Raw genomic sequence first — 17,331 nt, 5'->3', positions numbered from 1 at the left:
TTCTGTGTCTTCAAAAACATCCAAGAAGTCTTAAGCATGTGTACAGCCCCCAAAAGTTGCTCCAAATTGCAGCTGTCTCACTGTTGCAATAACAATTTGATTTATCAGTTGTGTTTTCAACATTTCTGGCAGAAGCAGTACTAACATCTACCACAAGATGGTGCAAAAACAAAGAAGGTCCTGATTTATGCCCGATACATACTCGACCACCTTCAGCAACAAAAGCAGGAATAGAACATCCGCCAGGTGTCAGGCGAAGGGAAATATGAATGACCTTTTTCCTTTTGCTTGAGAAAAACAGTAAGAATAGGCAAACCCTTTCAAAACTCAGCTGTTGGGATGAAATTTTAGTGGTGCACCTCTCTGTAGACTCCCACAGCACGGTGGCCGAGGGGGATGTCACCCACCACAATCACAATTCTCATTGAAAACTTTGTGTCCATGGGGAATTAGCTAATGCAGAATTAAATAACTGAACCCAGTGCATTTACGAGCGAAACAGTACCACAGGGTCGGGTAAACCCAGTAAGAATGGAAAAAAAAACAGTGGAAACCAAAATGTTTTCAAGGAGGATTCTCAAGGAATACAATTTGTATTACTTGGGCAGTCATCTCTACTGGAATATTTAAGTTCAATATTAATTCTCATCAGTTTCCAAGGAGGATTCTCAGGCTATGCAATCTGCATTATGCAGCAGGCAAGGATTTTTTTTTATATTTTTTGCCATAAGTTTCCGTCATTTCCTACGAAGTTTTCCTCTCCTCTTTCCTGTCTTTCCACAGAGGAAAAAAAAAACTCCAAAAAGCCCCACGAACAACAAACATCCAACCAGCCGAACCCCAACCAGAACAAACAAACAACGAGACTTGCAGAGGAGACTTTCTCAATTTCAGGACAAGGTGTGTGAAGTGGTGTATAACTTTTCTCTCTTTACAGCGGCTGGCTTACTGCCGCCCGCCCTGCCTGCAGCGCCCGCCCCGTGGTCCCGGCGCGGTGTCCCTGTCCCGGTGTCCCCCTCCCGGTGTCCCTGTCCCAGTGTCCCCATCCCGGTGTCCCCACCCCCGTGTTCCCGTCCCAGTATCCCCATCCCGGTGTCCCCGTCCCAGTGTCCCCATCCCCGTGTCCCCGTCCCGGTGTCTCCATCCCGGTGTCCCCATTCCGATGTCCCCGTCCCGGCGTCCCCATCCCAGTATCCCCATCCTGGTATCCCAGTTCCAGTGGCTCCATCCCGGTGTCCCTGTGCCGGTGTCCTCGTCCCAGTGCCTGCATCCCGGTATCCCCGTCCCGGTGTCCCCATTCCGGTGTCCCCGCCCTGGCGTCCCCGTCCCAGTATCCCACTCCCGGTATCCCCATCCCGGTGTCCCCGTCCCGGTGTCCCCACCTCCGTGTCCCCATCCCGGTGTCCCTGTCGAGGTGTTCCCATCCCGGTGTCCCCGTCCCGGTGTCCCCGTCCCCGTGTCCCCATCCCCGTGTCCCTGTCCCGGTGACCACACCCCCGTGTCCCCGTCCCGGTGTCCCCAACCCCGTGGCCCCGTCCCGGTGTCCCCATCCCGATATCCCCATCCCGGTGTCCCCGTCCCGATGTCCCCGTCCCGGTGTCCCCGTCCCGGTATCCCCATCCCCGTGTCCCCGTCCCCACGTCCCCGTCCCGGTGTCCCTGTCCCGCGAGGCCGCGGCGGCACCGGGGGCCCTCCCCGGCGGGGCGGGGTGGGGGCGGGACGACGCATGCGCGGCGACGCTTGTTTGTCAGCCGGCTTATAAGGCGGGGCCGGCGGCGGCGGCGGCAGCGCCTTTGTGGCAGACGCCGCGCCGGGAGCAGCGCCCCCCGCGCCGCCGGGCCGGGCCGGGCCGGGGTCCGCGCCGCCCCCATGAGCGCGCTCTAGGGCCCGCGCTGCTGCACCCCTGCGCCCGAGGGGTTCGGGGTTGGTTGTTTCTGGGTTCCCTTCCTACCCCCCCCTTTTTTTTCCTTTTTTTTACAGTCTATTTTTGTACACTTTACTATAAAATCATGGTGCTGGGGAAGGTAAAGAGTCTGACGATAAGCTTTGACTGTCTGAATGACAGTAATGTCCCCGTATACTCCAGCGGGGACACAGTCTCAGGAAGGGTCAGTTTAGAAGTAACTGGGGAAATCAGAGTGAAATCCCTTAAAATCCACGCGAGAGGACACGCTAAAGTGCGTTGGACCGAATCGAGGAATGCTGGATCCAACACTGCCTATACGCAGAACTACACAGAAGAAGTGGAGTATTTCAACCATAAGGACATCCTGATCGGCCACGAAAGAGGTAAGTTCTGCCCTTCATCGTGCGCTTTACTTTGGGGGGCGGGGGGGGAACCCGCATATCTCCATTCCCCCCCGTTTGTCCTGGTCTTTTTTAATGAGTCCAGTGGAGAGCAGGACATGCCCAGGGTCATACCTTGGTGGCGGAGTTAACAGGCGATGCATCTGCAAAGTACCTGCAAGCGGGAGGACTCCCTTGAACTACCTGCCCTTCATCACGGCCATATAGTAAAAACTTTTTTTTAATGTATTACGTTTTTTGTCCTGCCAATATTGAGTAGGACAAAACTACTCCGTGGGGAAAACAGCTGTAAAATCACAGCCTATAGATAGGCACTGCACGACTTAACTGGCAGAATCCTAATAAATCCTGAAACACAATGAAAGCGTGCAAACCATGCTTTCTGACAGATACGGGAGTCTGCTGATGATATTGGGGCGCTAATGTAATGAATTTTTCAGGTTAGCTCATTACTGGCATATAAGATTCTCCATGGCTTGTTTTGACATACACCACCCCACGTGTCTTCTTTTTTCTCTTTTTGTTGTACCCCCGGGTGGTAAATCGCTTTAATTTCCTTGGACCCCCTGCCCACCCCCGTCGGTGGGGGTGTATCACCCCGATGTAACGATGTGTCCGAAAAGCCCTTGATAGGGAGCAAAGGAGGGGGAAGAGGGGGAGTGCTGTTGCGTAATGAGAGCATCCCTCCCAAAACTACCGAGATCGGTACCTCCTGCTCCCCACGCCCCACCCGACCCGCTGCGGTGTTCCCGTGGAGTGCAGACCCCCTGTCCGGCGGGGTGGGAGTGCCGGGGTCCAGGGGCTCTGTGTGGGTTTTGGTGGCTTTATTTTTTTTTTTTGTCCGCGAAGTTCGCAGCCTTTGTTCGAAGCGGTTCAATCCTGTTTGGGATCGGCTGGGGCGGGCGGTGCGCCGCCCGCTCCGCGCAGATTGGCCGCACGCGTCAGGTGGTGACGATGACTTAATTCTCGAGTGCAAGAAAATAACGTTAAAACTGGTTATGTAATTTTTTGTGCTTCTTACCCCTTATTTTTCCCCCCTTCCCAAATACGCATCATATTAGCTGCAGCGATGCGATATTGCTCCTTTCTTAAGGGAGGAGGCGGAGGGGAAATCATTTTTGGACAGTTGTGGGCGGCACTGAAGCCCATCACCCACCATTCCTAAACTTAACGCTGTAGCAGAGCTGGCGGATTTATTTATTTATTTTTCTTTAATTAATAACTCGCGCACACTTCGCTAACGAGGCGACTTACTTGCAGCTCACACCCTTCCCCTGTCTCCGCCTCAAAAGAATTACTCTCCCGAGGGAAACTTCCCGCACGTGCGACCCGCAGGTGACAGGATGGTGCAGACGCGCAGGAGGAGCCGCCCGTGGCGGAGGGGACACGCGTGGGCCCCGCAGAGCCGCGGCCGCGTTTCAATGAGTGCCCCGAACACGGAGCCGCGGCCTGGCCGCGCCCCCCGCCGCCCCCTGATTGGCCGGCCGTGGTTTGTTGCCCTGTTGCTAAGGCGATGCCCGCCGCTGATTGGAGGGGCGCTGGCTGCGAGGGTGAGGCCGCAGGTTCTCTGCCTGCCCCCGGGCGGGCCGGGGCCGCTCCCCAAGGGTCTGGCGGAGCCCCTCCGATCGGGAGGGGTGTGGCGACGGGACAGTCACGTCCCCAGCGCCTGCCCTCCGCGGCCGCGTGGCCGGAGGGATCCCGGCGGGCAGCGGAGCGGCGGGGCCCGCCCCGGGGGCCAGCGGGGCGCGGGTGCCGCGGGGCTGGCGGCGCTCCTTGCGCGCCGGTTCAGGCCGGTCGGCTCCTGCTCCAGCCCGCGCTGATTGACAGCTCAGCACTTGTTTACCGCGGGACTGCTGAGCTGGCAGGAAGGGGGGGGGAGGGGGGCGTGCGGGCAGGGCCGTGGCCGGGAGCGGCGCTTCCCCCCGCGCCTTGAAACGGCGTTACACAAAAATAAATAAATTATGTTCCTTTAAGGAAAAAAAAAGAAAAGGCGCACCCTCACACCGATACATTGTGTCGCCCTTTCAGTGCATTTTCCAGACCTGTGTTGGGTAATGCTGAAGGTGCATTTATTTTCCCATCTTGTTGCAGGGGACTTTTTTTCCTTTTTTTTTTTTTTTGTTGGTTGATTTTAATTTTAAGATTTTCAGTGTTTGCGCTGCAGGAAGTGGAACATCCGAGCTTCTCTAGGACAATGGGAAGTTGGAGCCCTCCTGCGTGCCTCCATTAGCACTTCAGGCCGCCTCACATATGCTGTTCCCTTCCACTTTGCCTCTTTATATCCCCTTTCATTGTTCCAGCCATTTTTATGTGCGAGGTGCACAGTTATTTTTCACTCAACTTTCTGTTTTGACCAAGTCAGCGTTTTTTCTGTTTTTTGTCAGAACAAACTGTAGTTTTCCTGTGGCATTTAAAGGTGCACAAGTAATCATGACCACAAACAAGGGGCAGTGTTCCTGGAAGAAAACCAGCAAGTATCTGGGTCTTGCCGTCTAAGCAAGATCAAGTTAACCTGTCACAAAAAACCCTAAAAAGGTTAGCTCTAGACAGTGTTAATTGACCAGCGTGCCGTTTTCTGTGCCCTGACTTTGAGACTTTCCTGGTGGTGCTTGTACACTGTAATCTCATGCTTTTTTCTGATTGTCTTGATGCCACTGTCAGACTGGAAATACAAAGAATCTGAATTACTACATTTAATCTTAAGCAGCACACTTGGTACAGTTAATGCTGCTGCAGAGCCATCTCTGGTTCATTCTGACTAGCAATTGAAGTAGAAAGCAGCATGATTTCCATTACAGATCTGGCATGCAGGCCTTGAAATGGCAGCATTTGAAATTGTGTCAGTATTCAGATTCAGGATTATAAACTAAATTAACCTTTGCTTCTCTGTAAAGTGAATCTGGCACTCTTGCCTGCTTTACCGTTGGTGTCCCTGCATTCCACAAGTTAATAACCAGGGAACTGGAGACCCTTGTTTGTGGGAGATCACGTTTTTTAAGTGGTTTATTGTGTGTGAAAATCCCTTTTATTCTGGAAAAGAAGCCCATGCAATTTATGGAGTGTGTGCAGGTGGAATAGCATGTTGGTTTTTCTCCCCTATAGATGATGACAATTCAGAAGAAGGCCTTCACACCATCCATTCAGGAAGGCATGAATATGCATTCAGCTTTGAGCTTCCACAGACGTAAGTACCTGCACACAGTCCTCGGGCCTTGCTGCCCACCCCCCTGATCAGAACTGCTGTGGGTAAAGGGGAAACCTTTTCAATGGTAGTAGGAATTGTGCTCCAACATGCAGCAGAGAACATAATCTCATTAAACAGAAGAGGTTGCTTTTACATTGATGCACATTGGGGTTTGTTTCTTTTTTAAGTTCCACAAAAAGTTCATTGCTTCCTAGTTGCTCATTTTCTTTTGAAAGTTCTACTGACTTTTTAGTATTCCAGTCTATTGCCCCTTCCCAAGAGGAGGGAGAGGGATTTAAACTGTCATGGGAGTCTTGCAGAGTGGCTGAGATACCTTCTAACTCATTCAACCACTTACTGGAGCTATGTATACCATCAGAACTAGAGATAAGATCACAGCGGAATTGTTTGGGCTCAGTCTGGAACAGATGTGTCAAATTTAACCAGACGTCAACAAAACAGGAGGTTGTTCTTATTCAAATAGAATTTATGTACCCAGGCTGGCCTCTCATGCTGAAAGCATGGGTGGAAATATGTAAGGATGCATGAAAGTAAGAAACATTGCCATACCTAATCCCATTTGCCTTAGAAAGCATAGATGAAGGAAGAGTGAGAGCAGACGTTTTAAGATTGTTCCTTCACCCTTGTCTGAAATGTATAATGTAGATATTGTGGATGGAAGATATATACAAGTTACCCATATGGAAATGAGCTAAAATACAAATTGCAATAAAATTAAATACATAGAAAAAGGAGTCTGAATATGGATGGGAAAAGCAGTTTTTGATGTAACAGACAAGTAGTGAATTTGTTAAGTTTTGAAAGTTACTGAAAATTTGTCAGTGTGTTATGTGAAATGGCTCATTACCTAAAACTAAAGTTGTTTATCAGAGGTAGTGGTTTTACCAGAACCTGCAGATGATAAACATATGTGCAGGTCAGTTTCAAAGTGAACAACACAAGATTTCTACACAGTTCCACTAAGACTTAATATGAAGATCTTCAAACATGAAGATTCTAAAAGCAAGTTAGCATTTTCTGAAAATCTCAACTACAAAAAGAAAGGCTGATACTGATTTTCCCTCGAGTTACAAGGGGCATTTTAAAAAAAAGACAACAGTCTAAGATACCATATACATGAACATGAAATGCTAAGCTGAACCAGCCAGCCAGTAAAATACAAGTATTTGTCAAACCACAGGTTTTTTAGTGACCTGAAGAAATAACTGTTAAACCAGTTGTTGATACACGGAAAAAACAAAGTGTGATATTAAAAGCCTGAACTTTGACACTGCCTAGTTACACTAGTTACTTGCTAGTGACCCTAAAATACTTCCAAGATTGATTTAACCTGCAGAGCAACAGAAGAAACGTGCACCATCCTGACTAATTTTTGCCCTACTTCTGGAGTAGTATGAAACATTGAAGATGGATTAGAAAATCCTTTTAGTTGGACTTTTAGGGAAAAAAGTAAACAAGTCAGATGTGCAAACAGAGAAGTCAAACTTGTAATTGAAAGAATTCTAGTAAAGCACTAGCAGGGCTAGTATTACTCTCTGTGGTAAACATGAAAACTTTGCAAAAGATTTCTTTTTAGTGCATATGTAAGAGTGTATTCAAGACATAGTAAAATGGAAAAAGAAAAGTTATGGAAAACTATTGTTAAGTGGAAATACTGTACTATGAAAATACTTTGTCTTTCATTTTATGATATTACAGTAGAAAAAGGCAATGCTCAAAGGTCTGGAAAAACCTTTCCACACTACCTCTCCTCGAGCTCCTAAAATAGACTTACTTGATCTATCAAAGTTCAGAATAGAGTAGCCTTGATGATTTCATCTGTTGGTATGAATATATATATATGTATGTACCTATGTGCTTTTATATGTATATTCATATGTATTAGAAATGTTTTAAAAGCTGGTCTCACCAGGGTAGTAGAAGAAAATTAGAAGGTACTCATCATAGTCTCTCTCTTAGGAACTCCAACTTGGAATCTTTACTGTGCTTTAAGGTGAAACTAACTACAGAAGTGCTGAGTTACAGCTAAAATTACCCTAATACTGAGCTACTGGCCAAGTAAATAATAGACAGGGATTTATAAAATGCAATATCTGAAACTATAAATGGCTGGTAACAATGCTAATTTTAAGTTAGTAATCAAAAATTGGCCTTGAAAGGGCATGCTTTACTCTAGATCTGAAAGTGGCCTCTTTAAGTTTAAAGGAAATGTGTACTCTCCTGGCATTTTCTAGTACAATTCTGTAATCGAGTCTCAAAATCTATGCAAAAATATAGTAGGATGAATTGGAGATGATTTTTTCTCCCATCTTTAATGTTGAATTATTCTGAGATATGGAAACTTTGCAAATAAGTTGCACTTCCTTAAGTAGTACAATGCATTAAAAATGCAGCTCTATATACTAATCTCTGACCTGATCAATTCAATTTTGACCTTTGTGTCCTGCACAGACCACTTGCTACCTCATTCGAAGGCAGACATGGCAGTGTGCGCTATTGGGTGAAAGCCGAATTGCATAGGCCTTGGTTTCTACCAGTAAAATTAAAGAAGGAATTTACAGTCTTTGAACATATAGATATCAACACTCCTTCATTACTGGTAAGAATTGACAGAATTATTTTTTGTTTCTGGCATAAAAAGTAATGAAGTATAGTAACTGAAAAAATACCCATATCTAATTTTATCTAATACTTAGTAGCTATTTTAGTTACAGCCAATCTTCTAAATATTATATTAGTTCAGCAACTCTATAAGTACTGGTATTTTGAAAGCTACATTTTCATGTATTTGGAGTTGCTTCATTTTTAAGATACGTAAAATGGCTTTGTCAATTTTAATGGATACATTAAATCATTAAATGTGAACAAAAAAGAAAATTTTAAGAACTGTTCCTGTTTGATTTTGAGTAAAGAAGGAACAGTGAAATTTACAAGAATTATCGTGACAGACTGCTAAGTTAGAACGACAAAGTAAAAATTATACTGGTGTGCATAACTGATAATTTCCATATGGATAGTTTTCTACCAATGGGGAGAAATTATCACAATTCTGTATAATCTTTTTCTGAAATGTCATTTCATTAAAATAATTTCAGTATCACAGCTGCTTTCAATGACGATTTGATTTCAGTCTGACCTAGAGTTGCATTCCCCCACCTTCTTCAAATGTCCCCCTGTGGAGGGGGGAAGCTTCAAAGTCCATTGAAATAGGTTTCTTGTGTGTATGGGTGAAAAATCAGACTTGCAAAGGGACATTGGGCTTGAACAAATCCCATTAAGATCAAAAGATTGTCATTTGATTTGGATGAAGTTATAAATCATAGTGTCATGTAAACTAACAAAGTCTGTTTAATACAGATGAAATGGGATCTTTTTGAAACAGGAAATGGCAGGAGTCAAGGTTAAAGTATTTCAGCTCAGTTACTGTTTCTGAAATAATGTACTGGAAAGACAGTTTATTGATAGATTAAAAGTTCTTCAACCAATGTTGGGATATGTAGGCTATAAAGCCTTTTCTTAAGTTATGCTGTATTTATGTATAAAGACCTGTTTTAAAACCGATTGTAATACAAACTATAACAAAAAAGTGTTAATGACTGTGGAATTAGAATAAATATTACAGTATGCATAGTGCAAACTTGAGGTTTCTTACTCTAAATTAAACTAGCTGTGCTTGCCAAAATGTGTAATAAGTACATCATTGAAGTAGTTTTTTGGTGTTGATTACAATAGATGGAAAGAATCATGGAACTCCCATTTAAATGGAAAATGTTTGGTTTTTTTCTTGCAGTCACCCCAAGCAGGCACAAAAGAAAAAACTCTGTGTTGTTGGTTTTGTACCTCAGGCCCAATATCCTTAAGTGCCAAAATTGAAAGGAAGGGCTACACCCCAGGTATGTAATAGAACTAATTCTAGGAAATGTTTTTTCCTTCCCTTTTAAAATGACACTTTGTACTTCACTGCTGTTATATAAAAGAAGTATTTTAGCTGTTCTTACTACCTCAATCTGCATTCATCAATCTTGCTATTTCATAACTACAACTAACTTTGTTAACTAACTGTGTATCCAGATTGTCAAAGAGTATCTGCTTCTGTTAAACCTGTGCATTTTTCTGTTAAGAGTAATCTCATGGTGCCCTTATTCCTGTTAGCATCAGTGGCAGTTGTTCCAAGTGTAGAGCATTGCTAGTGCCTTACAACAATACACAGTATGTGGCAATTTGCTTCAGTTGTCTTGAAAATATCAAAAGTACATGAAATTGTTTTCTTTCAGGTGAATCAATTCAGATCTTTGCTGAGATTGAGAACTGCTCTTCCCGTGTGGTGGTGCCAAAGGCAGCCATTTACCAAACACAGGCATTTTATGCCAAAGGGAAAATGAAGGAAGTCAAACAGCTGGTTGCCAACCTACGTGGAGAGTCCTTGTCCTCTGGCAAAACAGAAACCTGGAATGGCAAACAGTTGAAAATTCCACCTGTTTCCCCTTCAATCCTTGACTGTAGTATAATTCGTGTGGAGTATTCTCTGATGGTACGTTGGATGGTTTGCTTCACTTGAGCATGAGTAGTTCCTTCCAAATTGTTAAAAAAGCATTGTGTGCTGTTAATTAGTTACAAAAGAAATACATAACCTAGCGTTAGTGTCCTGACAGGAATTCTGTAAATAAATCCTATTTAAATCTTGTATATTCCACAAAATAGTTGTGTCATGCCAGATAAGCAAATGTGTTATCAGTAGGTGACATTTCCGTGGGAGGGCTCATGTTAAGAATCTTGAGCTGCTTTTGAATTGGGGAGCTTTTTGTCTCCACAGGGACATTGGCTCTAAAACAAAAAGAAGCTTCATGAAATTCCATGGGTGGTGATTTTAGTCTAATAATTAAGTGCACATGCAAACCTACTTTTAATCATACACCTCTTTGATGTTCTTTAGGTATATGTTGATATTCCAGGCGCCATGGATTTATTCCTTAACTTACCACTGGTCATTGGCACCATTCCTCTACACCCATTTGGTAGCAGAACATCAAGTGTGAGCAGCCAGTGTAGCATGAACATGAATTGGCTTGGTCTGACGCTGCCTGAAAGACCAGAAGGTAACGTGACAAAACAAGTCTGTTTTGATTTTTTTCCACTTTATTCATTACTGCCATGCAAACACATAAATTACATCCTTCATAATAAAGCCCGAAGGAAATCCCTTGTGGATGTTTTCCTTGCCACTTGCCTGTCCTGTGTAAAAGAGCAGAGTTCCCTCCCTGCCTTCCCTCTCTCAGGGACAAGCAGAGGAATCCAGTTGCTTGGAAGTTGGCACAAGTAAAAGCATAGAATGCCATTGTACCTGGGCAGAAATAATCCTGTCTCCAGTATCCCAGTTTCATCCTTGCATATAAGGCATTGTAACCTGGCCAAGTAGCAGTTAAGGCGACCTTTACATCCTCAGTATCCAAGGTTTTGTGAAAAGAGAAAGTACTGCATTGTAGTGAGAAACCCTTTTGTCAAGGCAGAAAGTCTGTATCTGCTTCCCTCTTTCTGCATAAAAAACCTGGGGCCTTTTGTGTACAAATCCCAGACTCTGATTTGTGGAGTCCAGAGAAATGCAATGTCTGCCTGTCCAGAAATTCAGTATTCTGACTATGCATTAAATTTTAAGGAGATACTTAAGCCACAACGAACAATGGTTAGTGTGCTGTTGGATTTGAGCATAGTCTTACAATGAACAATAACAGCCTACCCTCCCTTTCAAGTTCAACAACTGTGAAAAAAATCACTGAAGTTATTTGTCTACCTGCTGGTGCATTTTGCAATGATAAAAGTTTAATATTTATCATATGTTTTGACATGCATAAGAACTTGCTGTTCGAACTGCGTGTGCCTTTTCCCTGCAGCACCTCCCAGCTATGCAGAAGTGGTCACGGAGGAGCAACGGCAGTCCAGCCTTGCACCCTTAGGTGCTTGTGATGACTTTGAGAGAGCGCTTCCAGGACCATTGTTTGCATACATCCAGGAGTTCCGTTTTCTGCCTCCACCTCTCTATTCAGAGGTAGGTATCTCAGAATATAATTATGACTTCAGTGTTTTTCTGAATTCTGCTGTATGGAAAAAATGTAGGAAACTTTCCACTTTACAAAAAACAGGAAAATAATTAGAATTATGAACAAGGGATAAGGCAACTTTTTGCTTTAGCAAAGTGCAGCTAAATTGAATCAATAATTTTCCAGGATCCTTCACTATTTGAATGCCTTGCAGAAATTTCCAAGCTGTTGTGCACCCTCTGGGCAACTTCACTAAAACTTTGCGTTATATATAATACATTGCATTTGTGAACACCAGCATTTTGAGTCTATAGACACACAACATGATAATTTTTTTCACTTCTGCTTTCTAAAATTGTTCTATTTTAGGTTGTGTGTATATATTGCTTTCAGAAATCCTATGTAGAGAAGTTAGAAAGGTATTCTTTTTGACTTAGATTTTTCTAAATGCCCAGTTCCAGTATTTCTGTCGGCAATTTTGGTTCTGTGAAAGCCACTCAACTCAGTAACTGGCATAACTTCAGAAGCTTTCCATGTTAATATTTTTTCAGGGAAGAACAGCGGTATAGGACAAAGTAGGATAGTGTCCTTTGGGCTGAATCTTTCCTGGCTTCACCTACTCTTGATGGTTTTTTTTGTTTTGTTTTTTCTCCTTTTCCTCTTGAAATACTTACCTGCAATTGAGTGAATGAGTGGGCAGTGAGTGGCATGTGTTTTGTCTCCTGGAGTCTTGTCTCGCAACTCTTATATAACCCTAGAATACAACTCAAGCCCTTTTACTTAAAAGATTTAGCAAGAAGCCTTTCCTTTGTCCTGAAAATCGTTATATACTGACCAAACTGTATACTGTTCACCTAAACTACACTTACTGTGTAGTTTTGGAAACCTAAGTTAACGTGTTCTTTACTTCTTCCTTCATGGGGTGTTTGAGGATTAATTACTTGTAAATTAAGTAGAAGGACTTTTTACTAATAATTTTTTGCCTTTCTGTGCTGAACATCTTCTAAAATGAATTTAATATTTTAAATTACATGTTTAGTGATGAGTCAGGTTGTGGTTTTAATGTACAATAAATAAAATTATTTTGATGTTACTAAAGCAGGTTTTTCCCATTTTTTTATTACTTCTTTGTGCTTATCCTTAAATTATCAACCTACAGCTTATCATTTTCTACTATATTAAGTTAATTTTTCATTCAAAAGTTTTGTCTGTCTAGAGGTTTTTCAGTTACTTGAATAAACTTTGGATTTATGCCATTTATCACTGACTGTCTTAGACTCATCAGCTTTGGTGGGTTTTTGTTTCAATTGATTTATTTTTCTAGCAATTGACTAAAAGTACCTCGGGTTGTTTTTTTTTTCTCTCTTGTTTAGATTGATCCAAACCCAGATCAACCAACAGATGAGAGACCATCTTGCCCTTCTCGCTGAAGGAATCCATAAGCAGCTGAGTTGACTTGGGTTTTGAATCATACCTGCCATGTTGAAGGTCAAGGCATCATAGTGGAGGCACGCAAAGAAAATGGTTTTGTTCTTACCTGTATGGTGGATAAATGAAAACAACCTGTGATCATGCTTTGAAGCCTACAGTAACCCTGTAGGACTGCTCCACATGCTTGAAGACCAGAGCTTTCCCCCTTCCCTCTTAAATATTGGCACATACTAGGAGCAGCCTTACTAACGTACAGTCGTGTGTCCAAACACTCAAACCACATTAAGAGAGGGATGGCTTCCTCTTAGGATTTGGAAATTTGCACATGCTTATTGCTTACATTGTGCGGTTCAGTGTCACTACAGCATTTTCTCCTTTATGCCGGACTGTTGTTACCCCCTTCTTATTTGTTTGTGGTCCGCACAATAAGGAGATAAAGAAAGCTTTGGAAAAAAAAAAAACAAAACAAAAACAACAACAAAAAAACCCCCACCACAGCAACAGACTTTGACAAATGCACTGACTTTTCTTTTTTTTTAATTTAATGTAGCCTGGACTTTACCTGCATATGCACATGCTCAGAATTGTCCTAGTAGGCTGATCATGTATCACCTCTTCAGCTTGGATCCTATTGTGGATTTATTTACAAACATCAAATGCCTTCAAGCCAATCCTTCTTGCTGTATGTTTTGCAGCCTACTGTAGTAGATACGCAACAGATGATATGGGGATAAGGGTGGGGGATGGAGAGTTAATAGAAATTAATAGACTTCATCAAGATTGTATACCTTCTTGATTTCTTTTAAGAATTTGTTGCCTTTCTACTATTATCGCAAAGCAGCATTTTGTTACAGACTGCCTAAAAATCACTTAATCTCAGGTGAACTCATCACTTGCCAAACTGTTGGAATGCTATTTGTTTTGTTACCTTGCACTGTTGAGTTCTTCTTTGTTTTGTGTTTGTATTTCGTTTTTGTTCTTTATTTGAGAGGGAGATCTGGAATAGGGACATACACAAAACCCACCCTCATTCCCATTTCTCTTTCTACATTATAAAAAAGAAAAGTTGTTCAAGTTGTGAAGCTCCAAAAAAATAAGGCACAAATGAAAGCAGCACCAGCAGACATCAGCTCTTCCTCAAAAGAATTTTAAAAGGAAATAGTCATACACTGTCTAGGATTCATAGACAGATCAATATCTCAAGTAGTAGGGATGGGAAGGGAAAGTAAATTTATTTTTTATATATAGTTACTTAATCACCAAAAATTCTATATATGAGTCTAGTAGAAAATATATTTCAAACTGCAGGAAAAGCTTGTACTATGCTAAGAGCGCAGTTTGTGCACTTTGTATTATCTTCAGGGTTTATGATACTGTAAAAGATTAGAAGTATAATTAAACTGGGAAAGATCAGTGTTACCAGCCATACTTATGATAAAAGTTATCTGGATTTGCTTCTGTGATTGCATTTTCTGTGGTACTCTCAAGAGCTTTAAAACAAAGAGAACAGTGAATTTTACCATATATTTATTCAGCATGGAAAAAATTATAGGGAAAGAGCACTTGCCCTTGAGTGCGCCCCAAGAAAACTAGTGCAAGGGAGTCAATAGATGTGCTAATGCAAATACTAGCACTTACAGGCTAGAGAAGTACAATGGAAGTCAACTTTCCTTTTCAGAAACCATGTAACACAGATGATTGACAAATGGACACTATTCTGATCTTGACTACTTAAACAAGTCAAGATGTAATCTGTCAAACATCTATCTCTTTGTGCAATAAAACAGCTCATAAAGGGAGGGGGAGAGGGGAGGCTGGTGTTTCTGCATGGTGCTCATTCTTAAAAACCTCTGCCTTGTTTTTAAGCCTTCATAAATGTGACAAAATAGGCTTTTCCATAAGTGGCCTTTATGAGAACATGAAGGATAATTCATCTTTCAGAAATGACAACAGGATGATAAAATACAAATGAGTCGCGTTTTAAGTGATTCAGTTAAAAGGCTTGGGTTTTGAGCAGGAATATTGGTGAGAAGGAGAATAGATGATGTCTTATATTACTAGGCCAATTTTGTGGATGTCCCTTCCCTCTGCCCTCTCCAACTAGGCAATTTTAAAAGCTGATGGGATCGTTGGTATAAAAGGGCATTTGGTGGTTTTACTTTTTTTTTCCTTTTTTATTACTTTAACAAACTAGGGAACAATTGCTGATATACATAGCATTAAAGTACTTACCACAATGTAATGGAAAATTGCATATGAAGCAGGATTGACCAATATAGTAATTGATGTGGCATCATAGCCTTTTTGATTTGAGTGAAAAATTTTATAAGCTTATCAAATAAAAGACTTCCAGTTTAAATTGTGTTAAGTTATTCACAGACATTACTCTTCCACAAATATTGGTCAATTCTCAGCATTATAAAACATGAGTAGCCCCATATTTGATAGAGAATTCTGATCTGAATTAGGAAAAAGTAAGTAAAATCCAAACATTAGAGAAACAAAGTGCAATATTAAATGTTTGCTTTATAGATTATATTCTATGGCTGTATTTTTTTTTGTTTTAGTTTTGGTGCTGAATATGTCCTTGTAGACTGTTTCAAGAAAACAGTTTAATTTTTCCTATTGCTCTTCCTTGTGGAAAATAAACTTTTGTAAAAAAAAAAGTTTTAAATGTCATACCTATGTATAAAATAAAACCACAAGGATCACATAATACAGGAACTTGCTACAACAACACATGTGTTACCTGTCTCAAACTACATAGGGAAGGGCTGTTTCTATATCACTGAGCACCACAGGCATCTAGTTTGGGGAACCTCAGCCCCTTTTATTTACATGGGTGAGCTTGTGGGGCTGAGTCCTAGATGGAAAACTCTGGTTTCCTGAATAGAGAAATGCCTTTTTAGGATGCTGTGTTTGTATCACACTGCAGCTGAAGTAACCCTGTCTGGTCCTTTCCCTGAGGGAGTAACATATTTTGGGGTGTAGGAGAAAATTGGGGAGTGACTTTAGACCCTGAGATTAGCTCAGTTGGTTAAAACTTGGTTGTAATAATACCAAGGTTATGGGTTCAATCCCCTGTGTGGGGGAGTGACTTATGAGTTGGACTCGATGATCCTTGTGGGTCCCTTCCAACTCAGAATAGTCTGTGATTCTGTGACATGAAAATGTGGTGTGTTGACCTTGGAAGTGAGCAGATGTTGGCATGGTCACCTGTACCCTGCATAGGATGGTGTCCCCACTGTGCCAGTGGCACAGCGCTGCTGCATCAGCTCTCTTCCGCATACCCCACACAGGCAAAATGGATTCTCATCGTCCTTGAGGATCAGCGTGTCATTTGACCCAAGAGATGGTTCAACAGGCAAACAGCCAGAGGCTGGAGCAGCTGCCATGCCCTGTGCCTCCCACTCCCACTGTCCCCCTACTTCTTTCTTCCTTCCCTAGCTCTAATGCTGAGCATGACACCATATGTGCTAGAATATCCCTTTGGTCAATTGGGGTCAGCTGTCCTACTTGTGTGTCCCCCAGCCCAGTTACTGGTGGGGTGGCACAAGAAGCGGAAAAGACCTTGATGCTGTGTAAACTTTACTCAGTTGTAACTAGAACATCTGCATGTTTTCAATGCTGTTTTCTGTGCAAATCCAAAAATGTGTCCCCATACTGGCTAACTGTGAAGAAAACTACCTCAGCCAAAACCAGAATAAACTCCTTCATACAGCTGAGTAACAATAGTTTTGGGTTTGGTTTTTTTTTTTTTTTGTAATGCACAACCCTTCCTAGAGGTTTCTAATGCTGTGTGACAGTGTTATAATTTAAATCGGCACCATTTAAGGGACATACACTTCCATCAGTTCTGTGCAACATTTTCTTGAAATTTCACATTTTTAGACCAGCACCTCTACCTAACAAACTTAGTTTTATTGTCAGCATTATTAGAAGTTACCACAATTCTGAGTTTTTAAATGCAGAGTTTTCTTATTTCTTGATATATATCCTGAAGTGTATGTACAAAACTGCTATACCTGAATGTATAAATAAGGGCTCTTCCACTTTGCCTGTCCTTAAAAGTGTACAGAACCACAGCAAATTTACAATTGCTTAAGCATTTGAGCCTTGAGACGCAGTGATGCAATATTGATCAACATGTTTTCTGGCAATTATCTAGCTAAAACATGTACTTGGCTAAAACATGTACTTTTAACCCTTCTCTAGATTTAAGGATTTTTGTGTTTTACAGAAATGAATCACTACCTCATCATAATCTCCAACCACCTTAGCTTTCCACAGCACAGCTACAAGCATGAAGCCCACCTGCAATAAAGAAGGTTTCCAGAAGCAGCATGTGAAGCT

The 17,331-nt window shown here is 42.3% G+C and overlaps 1 protein-coding gene across 2 annotated transcripts; it reads left to right on the top strand.

Annotated features, from left to right (window-relative positions):
* Positions 1 to 1,800: 1,800 nt before the first annotated feature.
* ARRDC3 (arrestin domain containing 3) lies at positions 1,801 to 15,717 on the top strand. 2 transcript variants are annotated; one of them, XM_071580168.1, is made up of 8 exons: positions 1,801 to 2,289; positions 5,410 to 5,491; positions 7,964 to 8,111; positions 9,303 to 9,405; positions 9,787 to 10,043; positions 10,446 to 10,608; positions 11,401 to 11,555; positions 12,921 to 15,717. In XM_071580168.1, the coding sequence occupies exons 1-8, from the start codon at positions 2,010 to 2,012 to the stop codon at positions 12,975 to 12,977; spliced, it is 1,245 nt and encodes a 414-aa protein (XP_071436269.1). In that variant the 5' UTR covers positions 1,801 to 2,009; the 3' UTR covers positions 12,978 to 15,717. The 2 variants fall into 2 exon arrangements, with proteins under 2 accessions (XP_071436269.1, XP_071436271.1); XM_071580170.1 differs by lacking the exon at positions 12,921 to 15,717 and having other exon boundaries at positions 11,363 to 11,549.
* The last annotated feature ends 1,614 nt before the right edge of the window (positions 15,718 to 17,331 follow it).

Source organism: Pithys albifrons, chromosome Z (assembly GCF_047495875.1).
Source record: "Pithys albifrons albifrons isolate INPA30051 chromosome Z, PitAlb_v1, whole genome shotgun sequence".
NCBI lineage: Eukaryota > Metazoa > Chordata > Aves > Passeriformes > Thamnophilidae > Pithys > Pithys albifrons.
This window is presented reverse-complemented; position numbering and strand designations above follow the sequence as displayed.

What these genes read in the sequence shown, in the direction of transcription:
- ARRDC3 (XM_071580168.1), top strand. Translation starts at nt 2,010, where the DNA reads ATGGTGCTGGGGAAGGTAAAGAGTCTGACGATAAGCTTTGACTGTCTG. An exon ending in CCTGATCGGCCACGAAAGAG is followed by an intron (nt 2,290 to 5,409) that starts GTAAGTTCTGCC and finishes TCTCCCCTATAG; the next exon opens with ATGATGACAATTCAGAAGAA. An exon ending in AAGGAAGGGCTACACCCCAG is followed by an intron (nt 9,406 to 9,786) that starts GTATGTAATAGA and finishes GTTTTCTTTCAG; the next exon opens with GTGAATCAATTCAGATCTTT.